The 17,181-nt window shown below is 44.9% G+C and overlaps 2 protein-coding genes across 2 annotated transcripts; both read right to left on the reverse strand.

Annotated features, from left to right (window-relative positions):
- Nucleotides 1–924: 924 nt before the first annotated feature.
- LOC139442501 (galactose mutarotase-like) lies at nucleotides 925–10,837 on the reverse strand. Its single transcript, XM_071223314.1, has 8 exons — nucleotides 10,737–10,837; nucleotides 7,768–7,898; nucleotides 6,394–6,545; nucleotides 5,636–5,845; nucleotides 4,242–4,323; nucleotides 3,708–3,852; nucleotides 3,171–3,363; nucleotides 925–1,805 (listed from the first exon to the last, which is right to left on the reverse strand). The coding sequence occupies exons 1-8, from the start codon at nucleotides 10,790–10,792 to the stop codon at nucleotides 1,725–1,727; spliced, it is 1,050 nt and encodes a 349-aa protein (XP_071079415.1). The 5' UTR covers nucleotides 10,793–10,837; the 3' UTR covers nucleotides 925–1,724.
- A 1,289-nt stretch (nucleotides 10,838–12,126) lies between these two features.
- LOC139442499 (galactose mutarotase-like) lies at nucleotides 12,127–17,181 on the reverse strand. Its single transcript, XM_071223312.1, has 8 exons — nucleotides 17,083–17,181; nucleotides 16,083–16,213; nucleotides 15,747–15,898; nucleotides 14,930–15,139; nucleotides 14,070–14,151; nucleotides 13,802–13,946; nucleotides 13,066–13,237; nucleotides 12,127–12,411 (listed from the first exon to the last, which is right to left on the reverse strand). Exons 1-8 carry the CDS (start codon nucleotides 17,136–17,138, stop codon nucleotides 12,331–12,333), a joined length of 1,029 nt encoding a protein of 342 aa, XP_071079413.1. The 5' UTR covers nucleotides 17,139–17,181; the 3' UTR covers nucleotides 12,127–12,330.

Here is a 17,181-nt window from a genome sequence, read left to right on the forward strand (position 1 = left end):
TCCCTGTTTCTTCAAATCGGTAGAATATATCTGAGGTTCACTTGACCATTGATTGTTGAAGCATTATAGACGTCACCGCGAAGGGTTAAAAGCCTTGTTTGTGAGGTTTCTTAGATAACCATTTAAGAGTCAGGGTCAATCTGACCACAGTCCAAAACAAAGATTAAATGCCAGCCCGTTTTCGTTTGCTTCTAAAAACATGTTGATGTTTGTTATGGTTATCTTGCACAACATGCACCTGGACATGTATGTGTTAGTACCATTGCCATTTTAGTCTAATTACTAAATATCAAAGACCTATAAAATATAGGGATGTTGCAGAATTTAATATATATATCAAGATATATCAGTATAAATACGTTTAATGGAATTACATTATAAGTGAGTGAGTGAGGTTTAACGGCGCTTTGGACAGTATATAAATTCTATCTGGCGTCAAGCTACTGATGGAGAACAATTCGAAGGGATGCAGGTCTTAGACGTTTACCACTTCGGTGAAACCCACGAGCACGAGTTATGATGCCGAGAGACCGAGTCAGGGCTAAAATGGTTCATAGGTTTCCGGCACTCTAAGTGGTTTTTTTTCGTCTTGTTTCGTCACACTCAAGTTAACATGTAGCATCGGGGCTTTAACAGTCTTCTAAACACACATTGTAATAAAAAGCAGTATTTTTGTATGCATATAACTAGATGCAACTGTATATGTGTGGGTTATAGTCAGGTGTATGAAGTGTCAAAACCATAGCAGTTTGTTCTCTCAGTGAACAGTCCTCCTCGGGAACACCTGGTGCTATTACTGACTTTCATTGATCCATTCATATTCATATTAGTTTCTGCCCAATGGAATCTGTTTCGGCGGATAATCGAGGCTGACTATTGATGTTTAATAATTGCAGCATGTAAACTCGAGGCTAGTCTATCAAATGGTTTTATTCAAACAAATCAAAAATAACAATGTTCCTATGTATGGAGCTATTAGATTAAACGCTTAAGTCGGAATTACAAAGCGTTTGTTATTAAGAGTAACGGTCGGTTGACTTGGGGTTCGAGCGGTCATATGGATCAGGGTCCCGTTCCACAAATCAATCTTAGCCGTAAGTCGAGCGTAACTTCCATTCTTTCACGTTGATTTATGACAGTTGTGGCGTTAAGGTCGCTTTGTGGAACCAAGGGGTCATGTGGATCAGATTATACCATTGCCAGGTGTTGTTCATCCCACACTACCAGTACACAAAGCTTAAACCCCCTTCCTTATCCACAAGAAATCTCCTCCAAAGGCAGACTGCAACATTCCGACTATTCCAAGAACATGTGTTTATGAATCGCTATTAAATAGTGATGGTACCAGGTGGTCGCAAAAAAGGTGAGCGTATCCTGCCCCACCGGGTGGACCGTCAAAAACACATGCACAGGCAAGTCAATTGTTCATGGGAACAACATCTAGTCCTGATTACTCAGTACATTATGCCTCCATTCAATAAAGATGAATGCCCCTTTGGCCATCATAACTTCATTATGAGCCTGATTCGTAAGACACGACGCTATAAATAGCGTCCAATCAGATGACTCTCAGGAGCGAGATATATTATATGCTCAGTCAGTGATAATAGAAAAGGCGATGGCGACGTCATTTTCGAAACGCACCTACAGTGGGTATTTATCACTGACGAAATAAGATACAATACACGGGATAATGATGTACACTTCGGAAGCACGCTGGTTGCTCAGTTGCTGACACCAAAAGTATACGATGTTGTCTGCCGGTACGTCTCCCCGGGACGTAGAACGCAGTTGGGGAAGCTTGGCTGAAACAGTGGGAGAGATGGCGGTGTTGATGTATGTCGTATATGTGTAATAACATATATGCATATATATAGTATATAATGCATGGTAACAACACCGGTTCTCTGTGATCGTTGTCATTGTCTCTTCTGTGTAGACCAAAGCCTTAATCACTCATCCACTTTACGGCCTATCACTTCAACAGTGCCCGTGCTGTTGCTGATTAATGCTCTGACCCATCTGACTGATGCTGTCGAGCGATGACCCACCTGATTGATGCTGTCAGGGTAGTGCTGACCCACCTGATTGATGCTGTCAGATGCTGACCCACCTGATTGATGCTGTCAGGGTAGTGCTGACCCACCTGATTGATGCTGTCAGATGCTGACCCACCTGATTGATGCTGTCAGGGTAGTGCTGACCCACCTGATTGATGCTGTCAGGGTAGTGCTGACCCACCTGTTTGATGCTGTCAGGGTAGTGCTGACCCACCTGATTGATGCTGTCAGATGCTGACCCACCTGATTGATGCTGTCAGGGTAGTGCTGACCCACCTGTTTGATGCTGTCAGGGTAGTGCTGACCCACCTGTTTGATGCTGTCAGGGTAGTGCTGACCCACCTGATTGATGCTGTCAGATGCTGACCCACCTGATTGATGATGTGAGGGTAGTGCTGACCCACCTGTTTGATGCTGTCGAGCGATGACCCACCTGATTGATGCTGTCAGGGTAGTGCTGACCCACCTGATTGATGCTGTCAAGCACTGACCTACCTGATTGATGCTGTCAGGTGCTGACCCACCTGATTGATGCTGTCAAGCACTGACCCACCTGATTGATGCTGTCAGGTGCTGACCCATCTGACTGATGCTGTTAAGCGCTGACCCATCTGATTGATGCTGTCAGGGTAGTGCTGACCCACCTGATTGATGCTGTCAAGGTAGTACTGACCCACTTGATTGATGCTGTCAGGGTAGTGCTGACCCACTTGATTGATGCTGTCAAGCACTGACCCACCTGATTGATGCTGTCAGGGTAGTGCTGACCCACCTGATTGATGCTGTCAGGGTAGTGCTGACCCACCTGATTGATGCTGTCAGGGTAGTGCTGACCCACCTGATTGATGATGTCAGGGTAGCGCTGACCCACCTGATTGATGATGTGAGGGTAGTGCTGACCCACCTGATTGATGTTGTCAGGGTAGTGCTGACCCACCTGATTGATACTGTCGGGTAGTGCTGACCCATCTGATTGATGGAGTCAGGGTAGTGCTGACCCATCTGATTGATGGAGTCAGGGTAGTGCTGACCCACCTGATTGATGCTGTCGGGTAGTGCTGACCCACCTGATTGATGCTGTCAGGTAGTGCTGACCCACCTGATTGATACTGTCGGGTAGTGCTGACCCATCTGATTGATGCTGTCAGGGTAGTGCTGAGCCTCCAGACAGAATCCTCCGTACTGGGAGTAGTTGGCCCCTCCCTTCCCCGCGAGGTCCTGCAGATAGAAGCTGGTGTAGAACTGCACCCCTGGCTCTGTGGTGTAGCACTCCATCCACCGTCCACTCGGCGGGTGCTCCACTCTGTCGGCACAAAACATCTGGTTTATTGGTATCTCTGCTTCGCAGCTTCAATAAAACAAATACCTTGAGTGAGCTGCACTGAAAATGTATTGTCCAAAAGTTTACACATGGGTGGCATGTGTATTAAGGTCATTGTCATTCCAGTGGTTATACTAAAACAAGCCTCGGCTTGATTTCTGTTTCTGAAATTCATCCATGAAAGGAAGGCTTCATAGCGACGGAAAGATAAACAGACGATAGGTTTAACATATGCGAGTCGCATGGACGATACCAACATGATGTTGAATCATCCTGTTACCGTATTTACCCATTGAAAATACTTATATCATTTCCATAGTCCCCACCTTGCTGCAAGACGCCTTTCTCCGGACATGGACAGGTTGAAGTTGTGGTCAAATCCTTTTCCACCGGGCACCCCTCCAAGCCGGTTCCCAAGACGTACAGGGGACCTCAGGTCCCATTCCGTTCCCTCCACTCTCCGGATCTCGCCTGGAAAAGTCCAGAGGCTACAGTAAGACGTGGTTATAAGTGGTAGAAGATCGTCAGTATATCGTCTCTACCCATGTCAAACATTACATCACCACGAGCCGTCATCGCCATGTGGGGGTTCCGTGTTGGATCTCGTCCCCAGCAACCTATGCTGAGGCGACAGATCGGACGGTCAGGTTCGCTGACTTGGTTGATTGCGTCTCATCCTACCCCGACGGTGTTGCTGGTTGCTCAAAATATCGTTCACTTAAATGTCTGGTCCAGACTCGATTATTTACACTCCGCCGTCATATAGCTGGACTATTGCAGGTTGCGGCGTTAAACAACGAACAAACAAACAGTCGTCATAGTGTTATCTACATGCACACAAAGATAAACACGCAACTTACCAGTTGGAATCGCGCAATCATCCACAGGTAAAAAAGACTCGGCATTGATTTGTACAACGTGATCATGAATCTTCCCCGAGCCCTGAGAAAATAAATATGCAATATGACTAACACGTGTGCCCTGGCTTAGGTGTACTGCTTGAACAAGGGGGATATGTTAGATCTTAAGAATATGCCAATGCCCAGCCAGTAGTAAATGGGTGCCCAATGGTATGTTGAGGTAATAGTATTTACAACTCTGAGGACCATGAGTGATGGTGTTGGGTTTAACGCCGCTTTATCACAATGTTTCACTTATATCACGGTATGTCGGGTTAATGAGTGAGTGAGTATGGTTTTATACCGCTTTTAGCAATATTCCAGCAATATCACGGCGGGGGACACCAGAAATAGGCTTCACACATTGTACCCATGTGGGGAATCGAACCCAGGCCTTCGTCGTGACCACTAGGCTACCCCAGCGCCCGGGATCATTAATATTTGATGAATAGGGAATGGGCAGCCCAGGCATCTAAGGCGCCGCAATTAGCTGTGCAGAGTTGTGTCCCTTGAGCGCGCCAAAAACCTATGACCGTGGGTTCGAATTCCGGTTAACCCGATTAAGTTTCTAGGGTTGTCAGCACCATACCTATGCTCGAGGGTTTCACCAAAGTGGTAAACGTTGGAGATCTGCATCACTTCCAGCTTTCCACTGGAATATTGTTCAAAGCGGGTTTAATTCCAACTCACTCATAAATAAATAAAGCAACAGTAAATGGCCACAAAAGAAGCAGCGGTCCTTCTAATGTTTGCCAGAACAGTAATAACTACCACAAGCTGGCCTGTTAACATATAGAGCCTTATTCAAGCCTGCACTGGGTGGGTGGATAAGACACAGTGCGTCTAAATGTTATATTGCGGGCTATTGAAGAGACACATTCAGTAGTGATGTTCCTCTTGCTAACCCTGTCAGTACGTGTAGTATCTGACAGGGGCGGTGGGGTAGTGATTAAAGCGTTCCCTTGTCACCCGTGTTTGATTTCCAACATGGGTACAATTTCTGTAGCCTATTTCTGGTGTCCCCCGCCGTGATATTGTTGGAATATTGCTGGAAGCGGCGAACAATCATCTCATTCACTCACTCACTCACTCTGACAGGGGTGTCTGAAGTAGTGTATGAGTGAGTTGAGTTTGCATCTTTTCAGTCAGATCAGACCGTGTTAGTGGAAAGAAGAACCGTTGATTGAGGTCGTAGACTCAAACCAATTTGATGAAACCCTTGAGCACAGGGCATATTGCTCATCTTGGATTCGATCCTAGGATAATTTATAAAAGACATAAGTCCTCTCTACACAAGCCTGAGACCACTTTCCCATCTCATGTCTCCCCAGTTCTGAGTTACCATGGCAACTTACATGTCCTCCAAGGTTAAAGTAACCGTGGCTGCTGAAGTTGACAGGTGTTGCCTTAGTCGATGTTGCCGTGTAGTCGATTATCAGCTCATTTTCATCAGTCAGTTCGTATGTGACTTTCAGAGTTACCTCCCCTGGGTAGTTCTCCTCACCGTCAGGGCTGACATATTTCAGGCTCAGTCTGTTCCCATCAACCTTAGCCTCCCAGAATCTCTAGAAGTTTTGCAACATGATGAATTAAACATACTGGCAGAAGATAAGACCCTGCATGTCACTACATTCTTCCTAACGGTGACTCAGACTATGACAGAGAGGCAGCTAGCGCTTCCTTGGTGCCAGAAGAAAATTTATTGTGACACATGTTACATTCGTTTAACACCTGACATATTCTGCTATCGGTAATAAGGACATGCGACTAGTGTTTCCAGGCAGCAAAGAGACAGTAAATCATTAAATGTCTTCCTAGAATCACTTGAACATGGATTGACATGTTGCAACTATGACGAACGTTTGTTAAGAGATGGATGAACGGCGTCAGAGAATCGGTGCCGTTTACCACGACTTTTTAAACGTCAGCTCAGGCACCTAACAGTTGGGGGAACCTTAAGCACAGGACAATATCATTACTATTCTGTACTAACAAATTCGAGGCGTCGTCTGAGAAGTTTCTATAGAATATTAGTCACATGGTCGTTGCTGAAACCTATGATCTAGGATATGTTGCGACCAAGTAAGCATCATAACCGAGGCCCAGCACCGACCTTGCCAAATCCCCTCTTTCCTCCATGCAGACTGTTGGGTCCATCGTTGACAACCAAAGAGTAGGAGGTGCCTTCGAGACTGAACTGTCCACCGGCGATCCTGTTGGCGACTCGACCAATCAGAGCACCGATGTACCCACTCGCAGCATAGCCTTTAGTCATGAAGAAAGTACACTCGGTAGAATATGTTTTGTGTATAGTTTCACATCAGGTTTTGGTTTCCAGTCAGTCAAATCGTTGCCGATGTTCCTATTGCTGGGATAATACTGTATGGCAAAAAGGGGAGTATCCTATGATAGAAATTCATATTTTCAGTAGAAATATGTCTGCAGTCTTTGCCACATCTCACTTGAATCTTATACCATTTTAATCATCTGATCCCATACTCAGTTACGTAAACATCTGACCGTCTCCGTGGTCTAGAGGTAGAGCGTCGACCAGGTGAGCGGAAGGTCGGGGGTTCGACCCCCGGCCGCGTATTACCAAAAGACGTTAAAACATGGTACTTGATGTTACCCTATCTAGCGTTAGGCATTGAGGGGCTAAAACAAGGACTGTTCGGCTTGGAGTCAGTATACTGTGTCTGAGTGGGATGTTCATCTTAAACTGCGGCGTGGTATCTCATTGGGCTAGCACTATAAATTGGCATCAGTCCGGACTAGTACAAGCAGCCACACACACGTGCATGCACGTCGCCATGTAAGTGCAAGAATCTTGGACGCTTCGTTAAACCCAATTTCACCTCACCTCACCGTAAACACTGACCCGTCAAGATCCGGGTTAGAATACATCTTCAGCATCCCATGCTTGTCTTAAGATGCGACTAATGGGATCGGGTGGTCAAACTCGATGACTTGGTTGATGCATGTCATTGCATCCCAATTGCGTTGATCGATGCTCATGATATAGGTCACTGGATTATCTGGTCCAGACTCGATTATTTATTGACACGTGTAGGGAATGGGTGTCATACGTATCAGTGAGGAATCGCGACCATAAGGCGTGCAAGAAACCGTTACTCATGGCTTCAACTCCAGGGTCGCTCTGGTCTATTTATTGGTACATGTACCGTATGTTAGCACCATACCCATACTCGTGGGTATCACCAAAGTGGTGACAATCTGCATTACTCCAAGCTGGCATGTGGTTAGATAAGTTAAATACTGTTCAAAGCGTTTAACCACGAAACTCACTTGAAAATTTGCCGTTGCAAATTCACATTTGTACACAATATCGTTTCTTACAATATTTTTAACAGACCTTGACAGATCTAATGGTGTTTATTGTGTTTAAGTAACATTCGTTGTAGACACTTCTACAATGTGCAACGTGTCCTCGACAATTATGCGAAATGTGTTGCTATTTCGAGCCTACCTTCCATATCATCAAAGCCGAGGCTGACGTCCTCCTTATTGCCCTTTCTGTCCGGGACGATGATGTCAGTGATGATGCCGCCATAATCTAGGACTCTCACGATGACGTTGTTCTTGTTCTGGAACGTGTATCTGGAACAGTGAAACGTAGACTCTTCAAGCTCCATTGTAACATGCAGACCAAGCAGACCAAGAAGGCCAAGCAGACCAAGCAGGCCCAGCATACCAAACAGACCAAGCAGACCAAGAAGGCCAAGAAGGCAAAATAGACCAAGCAGACCAAGAAGGCTAAGCAAACCAAGCAGACCAAGACGCACAAGCAGAACAAGCAGACCAAGATGGCCAAGCAGACCAAGAAGGCCAAATAGACTAAGCAGACCAAGACGGACAAGCAGACCAAGAAGGCCAAATAGACCAAGCAGACCAAGAAGGCTAAGCAGACCAAGAAGGCCAAGAAGGCCAAATAGACCAATCAGACCAAGAAGGCTAAGCAGACCAAGAAGGCCAAATAGACCAAGCAGACCAAGACGGACAAGCAGACCAAGAAGGCCAAGAAGGCCAAATAGACCAAGCAGACCATGAAGGCTAAGCAGACCAAGAAGGCCAAGAAGGCCAAATAGACCAAGCAGACCAAGACGGACAAGCACACCAAGCAGACCAAGACGGACAAGCAGACCAAGCAGAACATGCGCAAGCATGTCCACCTTGGTGTACTTTATTCAGCCGCGTTTGGAAATCACAACTTTGACCAACACAAAGCGGTGCATGTCAGTGATCATGGTTTTACGCCAGTTTTATCTCGACATAGGACAAGAATAAATGGCTTCACACATGTGTCTTTGGTGTGACGAGCCAAAGATCAAACCAATCTGCACATTTAAACAGAGAAAACATGTCCGGACATAACATATACTCTTAAAAAAAAAGAAACGCAATAAAGATATTTTGGGCCATAAAATCAAAATTAGCCAATGCAGCAGCACTATGAACGGTATTGAAGCGTATCCGACACCGCCCAAAATCGCTACATCCGACTGCGCCACCTACGTGAAAGGAAGACCACAGCCACCTCAACCGCATCTCAAATAACAGGACTGCGCAGAATCTCCGACCATACCGTACGAAACCGTTTAAGAGCAGCAGGTCTACGAGCAAGACGTCCTGTTCGGCGCGTCATATTGAGTCGACAACATCGTCAACAACGACTGCAATGGTGTCGTCAACACAGGATATTGTCTCCACTGCGATGGAGAGATGTCTGGTCCAGCGACGAATCAAGATTTCTCCTCCGGCGTGGGATGGGTCTGCAGACGCCGGAGAGAATGTTACGCTGGAAACTGCGTACAGGAAGTGGACAGGTTTAGTGGGGGTAGCTTTATGATGTGGGCGGCTATCTCTCATCATGGCAGGACAGGTTTGGTCCATAACCAGGGAAATCTTAAGGCTCAACAATACCACACGTCCTCCCAATTGCAGCCAACGGCAACGGTGTATTCCAACAGGACACATACATCACGGATCGCAAGAGTCTGTCTACACAATGACAACGTTGATGTTCTCCCCCGGCCCTCCAAATCCCCGAATTTGAACCCGATAGAGCACCTGTGGGATGAATGGGATAGAAGGCTACGCCGACGTCAACCACAGCCCAAGGCATTGCAACAGTTGGCTTTTGCGTTGCAGGCCGAGTGGGAATACCATTCCCTAGGATGTGATTCGCATACTCGTTTCTTCCATGGGCAGGAGATGTCAGGCCGCTATCGATTCCAACGGAGGACATACGCGTTATTGATGGTAGCTGACCTTCACCTTGGACGTTTCCTTTATACCGATAACTGAGATGACTACAATCACCTAGCGTTCTACAACATTTAGGCTCAATACCTTGTACGGTTCCTCGTATAAATGTATTTTCCCACCTTACACAAATCTGGCTTTGCGGGTTTTATGAGTATAAATGAGATGTTCCTTCCCAACTTTGCTGGACCATCCACATTCCACTCCCGTGGAGCACCAACACGTCCATTGTTATCCAGGCGAAGCGGCGGTCCCGTGACTAATGCCACTATTACTTATGAAGGACTAGTAGGGTTGAGTTATAATTCTCAACTCAAAACAGTATGTGAATATCACAGAAAACATTCACATACCTAATTAATATCTAGGTAAACATTCCGACACTGACATAAGATAGATATTTAAAATGTTACCTGTATGTATGGATATTTAACACGTGTTTCGTCTAGTTCCAGAGAATGCATAATATAAAGAACTTGCCCATCCATTTATCGGAAACATTACGGTAAAGCCTTTTATTAACTAGATATATCATTCAATCGAAGCCTTATGGTTCAAGACAAATCCTTTTCGGATCATCAATTATCGTCACTCCGCATTTTCATCATCATAAGAAATCTTTACTGCACGATTCCGACTTTATTATAAGTATGTGTTTATGAATGATACCAGGTGTTCGGGAAAAGGTGAGCGTATCATGTCGCGCGACACAAACACATGCAAAGGCAAGGAAAAACTAATGAAGATTGTTTGGTCACAGTGCTTGACCTGGCCGACATTAAGCTGACAGCGACCACCCTTGTTTATTCTAACAACAACCATGCTCGAAAATTTACACACCACAATTATGAAGCTGAACTATTGCTGATTGCGGCACAAAACAGCCACATTTCACTCCGTAGTACCGCAAAACTCGATACAAGTTCGCTCTACAAAGAGATGTCAGCAATACGACTGCCGTAAGTCTATGTTAAAGTATAGTAGTTGCTATTATCTCTTGAAACTGGGTTTCACTGTTCGCAGCGATAAATTAACTATCAGTGTGTATCCTGGAGTGCCTGTCTGATAACCTAATCACGACCCCTTCAAAACAGCCTTAGTCTCCCTACGTAGACTTCAAACATCAGATGGTACATACGCACATCCCTGAACTAAACACTCCAGTCATGTCACCTTGTAACTTCCTCGCCTTCTGTAGTTTTACCAAATGAATCCTTCGTGATCGGCATGGTTGATGTTGTGAGACAGACTGACACACGCACTGGTCAGTTGTGGAGGACGTGAGGCAGTTATCTGCCCTTGTGACAGTAGGGCTCATCTCAAAGCATTTTCGTCATATATAATGACAGGCTGTTCCTACCTGACGAATAACTTTCAGTATCGAGCGTTATATAGCCGTTTTATAGCAGGAATATTGCTGAGTGTGGCACGTATAACAACAAACAAACAAAACAAACAAACAGAACCTACTAAAGCCGACTCAGTGACCCACTTTATCATCAGGTCCCACAGGTGAACGTTTTTGTGTCATCTATACAAGTGCCATATTGATCATTCAATCTATACACATCTTTCCGAGGCAAGGGCGTTAACTGATTATAAAAGTCCTGTTTCCACCCTCGAATTTGGCTAGAATTTTACTCTATCGCAGCGACATCGGTGGCTAGTGTCCCTTGTTTGTCCCTCCTATTGACCAATCAGATTCCATATCTCACTTGCATTTTCTTTAAACAAAATGGCGACGCACAGTGAAGACGATCTGATCGTTAACCAAGATCTATATTGTAATAAAACAGGTCTTACCCCGCGGAGTGCATCAAATCATTTGAATACCTTCATTAAAAACATGACAAGATTTGCGAAATCTGTCGACGCCCAGTTTGCGGAACACATGCTTTGCAAATCCTGCAGTCGACCGCAATCTGCATGTCTAGTTCGTTACGCGATATTGATTGGACTATGCATTGGACTCGTTTGTCCAGCCAAAATGTAAAGCTCCGGAATTCCAGCCTAGTTCGGCAAGGGTGGAAACTGGACTTTTACAGTCAGTTAACTCCCTTGCCTCGGGAAGATCATCTATACATGACATGTCTGAGCACGTTCAATGGTTGAACACCTAAGTTGGTGAACTCCCACCTCTCTCCTGTTTCAAAGATATATTAACCAGTTCCTTTTGGTCGTCTGCAGTGTTTACATGAATTTCAGTTGTCAGTATGTAAGACTAATCCTCTGTACTCAGGGTATTGCCAGAACACATCTGACATCGGTACAGGCATTGAGAAGAAGGCAACGGGCACCAAGAAGTTAAGAGAGTTACGAGCTCCATGTCGCAAGGAAGGTTCAAACCTTCACTTCGTTATAGCAACAGTTTGAAACCAGGCCGCTGTAAACAACTATGAAGGTTAAGTCAGGAAAAAGCACCGAGAAAGGCAGTTTTCAGAAGATCACTTCCCGACAGCTAGGCTCTCTCCTGGCAACATACCGATAGGTAAAATAAGAAATTGGGCACACTTCTGGCCATAAACACATTCCAGCAGCATGTAAAAAACAAACCAAACACCAAGACAATTCAAAGTGTAATTATAAGAAAAACGCTTCAGTTGGAACTACAAAGTGTTCTTAACATTTATAACAACCAGTTGAATTAGGCCTCAGGTAAAAAAGACCAACGCACACCGTATTATTCAATTATGCTACACTCAAGTATAAAATAGCGGTGTGTGAAGACTGAATGTGACACGGCTTGGAGGACTCTAGTTTCCTCTCCTCAGTTGCTGACACCAAAAGTATACGATGTCGTCTGCCGGTATATCTCCCCGGGACGTAGAACGCTGTTGGGGAAGCTTGGCTAAAACAGTGGGACACGTGATGGTGTTAATGTGTGTTTTATATGAGCACATATATCACGAGTTTAAAAAATAATCACACGACACGAATTGTTCTATACTGAAGATAAAACTGAAACATGTGTTCGTATGGTGTGATTATTTTGTGAATTTATCCATATACATGCATGTATATCCCCTGGTAATCCTGGATACCCAGGGTCATATCTGACCTACTACAATAATGTGCTTGAGACCCAAGAAACAATCTGGCCTACCCCTTGATAGTGCTGGAGATGCATATACTATCTCTCATGTCTGATTGATGCTGTCAGGGTAGTGCTGACCCACCTGACTGATGCTGTCGGGGTAGTGCTGACCCACCCGATTGGTGCTGTCAGGCTTGAGCTGACCTACCTGATTGACGATGTCAGGGTAGTTCTGACCCACCTGATTGACGATGTCAGAGTAGTGCTGACCCACCTGATTGACGATGTCAGGGTAGTTCTGACCCACCTGATTGACGATGTCAGAGTAGTGCTGTCCCACCTGATTGAAGCTGTCGGGGTAGTACTGACCCACCTGATTGATGCAGTCAGGTGCTGACCCACCTGATTGATGCTGTCAGGGTAGTGCTGACCCACCTGTTTGATGCGGACAAGGTAGTGCTGACCCACCTGATTGATGCTGTCAGGGTAGTGCTGAGCCTCCAGACAGAATCCACCAAATTGGGAGTAATTGGCCCCTTCTTTCCCTTTCAGATCTTTAATGAAGAAACCGGTGTAGAACTGAACTCCTGGCTCCGTGGTGTGGCACTCCATCCACCTCCCACTCGGCGGGTGCTCCACTCTGCAATCAGCCACCATCTTTGTATATCAAAATGCTAGTTTCCAAAAAAAAGGAACAACAACAAACACTCGTTAACTCGAAGTCATTTGGACCATCTACTGTTTCAAGTTATCCAATTAGATCGAGCCACAATGAGTGCCAATAGTACATAGCCTGATACCTTGAGTTCACACTTTGTCACTGCATTATTTGGTTCAGTCACACTGTAATCTCATAAAAACGATAAATGTATTTCAGAAATGTGTGTAACCTGTTTTACTTAAACCTAGAGATACGAGACAACAGATAACTACTGGGTTCACTGGTTTCTCCGATTATTTGAAGGGTGGTTTGGAAATGGTTGCTTCTTTGCCCTGCAGATACGGACGGGCGAATGGTAAAACACAATTATGCCTGATTCCGAAAAAGGCGATACCAACAGTAGATTGAACAGGCCTAACAGGTATATCTATCCACGCATTATCATTTCCTAATGGACGTTGCAAGGCTCATACATGATGTGGAAATATCCTGTTAACGTATTTACCCATTGGAGCAGAAATGGTAAGATTCCAAAGTCCCCACCTTGCTGCAAGACGCCTTTCACCAGACACGGACAGGTTGAAGTTGTGGTCAAATCCCTTTCCACCGGGCACCTGTCCAAGCCGGTCCCCAAGACGTACAGGGGACCTCAGATCCCATTCTGTTCCCTCCACTCTCCGGATCTCGCCTGGAAAATTCCATAGAATACAGTAGGACGTGGTTATAAGTGGATCGTCAGATCATCAGAAAATCGTCTCTACCCATGTCAAACATTATATAACCACATCGTGGCCAATAGTTACAGATTTACCTGTTGGAATCGCGTTGTCATCCACAGGTACGAAAGACTCTGCATTGAGTTGTACAACATGATCGTCAACTTTCCCTGAACCCTGACAAATGAAAACATACAACATGACTGATACGTGTCCTCAGGATTATCACGAACGTAAAGAACGTAAGAGTGAGCTTGATTTTGCGCCGCTTTTAGCAATATTCCAGCAATATCGTGGCGGGGGACATCAGAAATGGGCTTCACACATTGTACCCATGTCTGGAATCGAACCCGGGTCTTCGGCGTGACGAGCGAACGCTTTAACCACTATGCTACACGACCGTCCTAAGAACGTAAGAACACTCAGTGTAGCAAACATTAATACGTCAAATCTTCAACTGTTGATGTCTCCTAAAGCCTTAGCCGTGAACTTGCTATTGTCACGAAGAACCATGAATAAGCAAAGTACCGTTCGAGGAACGACTTGCAGGTTCATACCTGTGTGACATACCATTTCCAAACTCATTAGCAATACAACAACATTGACGTAAAAGGCAAAACCATGGTGAATAATATACGCAGGGATCAGCCAGGTGTTAGCGAATTAAGCCACACAATATCACTATAAGACCACAGTAGCCCCCGATATAATGTCATGCGTCACTGAGGACACGTCACAATGTGGTGGCACTGTTCGGTGCTCCAAGGACAAGGTTCACATTCGTGGTTACTCTTCGAATCCAGAAGCTACGAGATCCCCATAATCCCATCGGTGTCTGAAGTTTTTTCTTAGTACTTTGATATCAATATTCCAATCAACAAATATGTACTGGCATATTATTATTACAATGCAAACCGACATGTCCTGAAGAGTTGAAACAACCATAGCAACTCACATGTCCTCCCAGATTGAAGTAAGCGTGGTTGGTGAAGTTGACAGGTGTTGCCTTGGTCGATGTTGCCGTGTAGTCGATGATCAACTCATTCTCATCTGTCAGTTCGTATGTGACTGTCAGAGTTACCTCCCCTGGGTAGTTCTCCTCACCGTCAGGGCTGACATATTTCAGGCTCAGTCTGTTTCCATCAACCTTAGCCTCCCAGAATCTCTAGAAGTTTTGCAACATGATGGATTAAACATATTGGCAGACCATAAGTAAGTAACATCTGCAAGTAACTACATTCTTCACAACGGGTTACTCAGACTACGATAATGAGGAAAATGGATAGTGACACATGTTACATTCGTTTACAACCTGACATGTTCTGCTATCTGTATTTAGGACACACGACTAGTGTTTCCTGTCAGCCAAGAGACATCTCCCCGAGGCAAGAGAGTTAACTGACTTTAAAAGTCCAGTTTCCACCCTTGGAACTAGGCTCGAATTCCTGGGCTCGATCGTAGCACCTCCAGTGGTCCTATGGACCAATCCGATTCCATCACTTGCATTTGTTTCAAACAAAATGGCGTCGCCCGGTAAAAGACGATCTGATCGATCATCAAGGTCTATATTGGGATAAAACGGGTACATCGCGAGGTGCATCAAATCAAGCGAGGAAAGATGGCCTCGGGAAGATGGCCAAGAGACAAACAGTAGATTGAGACGTATTTCTTTCACCACATTTCCAATTGAGAGATCGCATGGAGAGGGAATGCTGTTGAGTTCATCGTTGTGTAGCCAAAGAATCGGCCACCGTCACAGACCTACAACTGACCTTGTCAAATCCTCTCTTTCCCCCATGTAGACTGTTGGGTCCTTTGTTGACAGCCAGAGAATAGGAGGTGCCTTCGAGACTGAACTGTCCACCTGCGATCCTGTTAGCGACTCGACCAATCAGAGCACCCATATATCTGCCCCCAGCATAGCCTTGTGTCATGTAAGAAATGAGGAACATGAGATGATCTAAGAATATGATGGGGATCTATTAATGTGAAGGGTTTTTCATATTATCGATATACTTATATTGTAAAAGAGAATATATACATACAATGTAATTGTTATGTATGTAGTCATAGACAATCAAGTAAAATATCCCCTATCCTCTGCCTACCTTCCATATCATCAAAGCCGAGGTTGACGTCCTCCATCTTGCCCTTTCTGTCCGGGACGATGATGTCAGTGATGATGCCGCCATAATCTAGGACTCTCACGATGACGTCGTTCTTGTTCTGGAACGTGTATCTAAAAAGACGTTTTTCTTTGCTAGTTACAGACGCCCATGAACGTTGAATACTGACATGTTCCTGTATGTCTGATACACTTCACCAGTACATCCAAGACAGGCGGGACAGTTAGGTGGCACCGAGGGAAGTGCCACTGGGCGCCATGCAGACCTAGTAGGGTTCAGATTGGTATACCCTGTGATCAAGGCAACAATTAAATAACAAAACCTGGGCGAGACACACCAGTGGTTGATAGCATGAACAACGATTGTCATTGTTGACGGCTCCAATGTTTTTTCAGCGTGCTCACGGGATAACCCCAAGGAAGCCAAGTCTAGTGTTACAGGGGTATCAAACATCATGTCACAACAATAGAACATTCTACGTGTGGCTTGTAGCAGTTGGTGAAATGAATATATTTTGCAATATATGGAAATGCATTCTCAGGTATGATGTTGACTAGAAAATATGAAGCAGATCTGCAAATAATATGACCGAACTGTTTATCTAAGTAAGCACTCACTCACTGAAAAAAGACTACACGTTATCTACATGTCCAGGTTAAAAATGTACATGATGAACAACAATATGCTAATCCTGTATATATATAAGAACGATTGCATTCTTATTGTAAGCCTGTGTATGTTCCAGAACAACCATATGCAGGAATGACGGTCAATCCATTCCTTTACAGAAGCATTAGGGTTATATAGAAGATTCCTACAATTTGCATGACCATATGGGGGTGTCCTAGATTTTCTGACTTCATCAGCTGTGATAACACTGTCCCTGACCCATTTACACAAATATCACTGGACGCAGGACGATTGCCTTAAATGATCACACTTTTGCATGTACACGTCATTAACATTGACCATCTCATGTTACCTTGTAACCTCCTCGCCTTCTGCAGTTTTACCAAATGAATCCTTCGAGATCGGCATGGTTGAGACGTGAGACTGATACACGCCTTCGTCAGTTGTGGAG

Source organism: Haliotis cracherodii, unplaced genomic scaffold (assembly GCF_022045235.1).
Source record: "Haliotis cracherodii isolate W230 unplaced genomic scaffold, xgHalCrac1.p SCAF_5, whole genome shotgun sequence".
NCBI lineage: Eukaryota > Metazoa > Mollusca > Gastropoda > Lepetellida > Haliotidae > Haliotis > Haliotis cracherodii.

Coding starts and splice junctions, on each gene's coding strand:
- LOC139442501 (XM_071223314.1), bottom strand. CDS start 10,792: ATGCCGATCACGAAGGATTCATTTGGTAAAACTACAGAAGGCGAGGAA. Junction 3,364..3,707: donor GAAAGGCGTCTTGCAGCAAG/GTGGGGACTATG, acceptor TTGTGCCGACAG/AGTGGAGCACCCGCCGAGTG. Junction 1,806..3,170: donor TGGGTCAGCACTACCCGACA/GTATCAATCAGG, acceptor CCACTGTTTCAG/CCAAGCTTCCCCAACTGCGT.
- LOC139442499 (XM_071223312.1), bottom strand. CDS start 17,138: ATGCCGATCTCGAAGGATTCATTTGGTAAAACTGCAGAAGGCGAGGAG. Junction 16,214..17,082: donor GAAGGCGAGGAGGTTACAAG/GTAACATGAGAT, acceptor ACGTCTTTTTAG/ATACACGTTCCAGAACAAGA. Junction 15,899..16,082: donor CGGCTTTGATGATATGGAAG/GTAGGCAGAGGA, acceptor ACATGACACAAG/GCTATGCTGGGGGCAGATAT.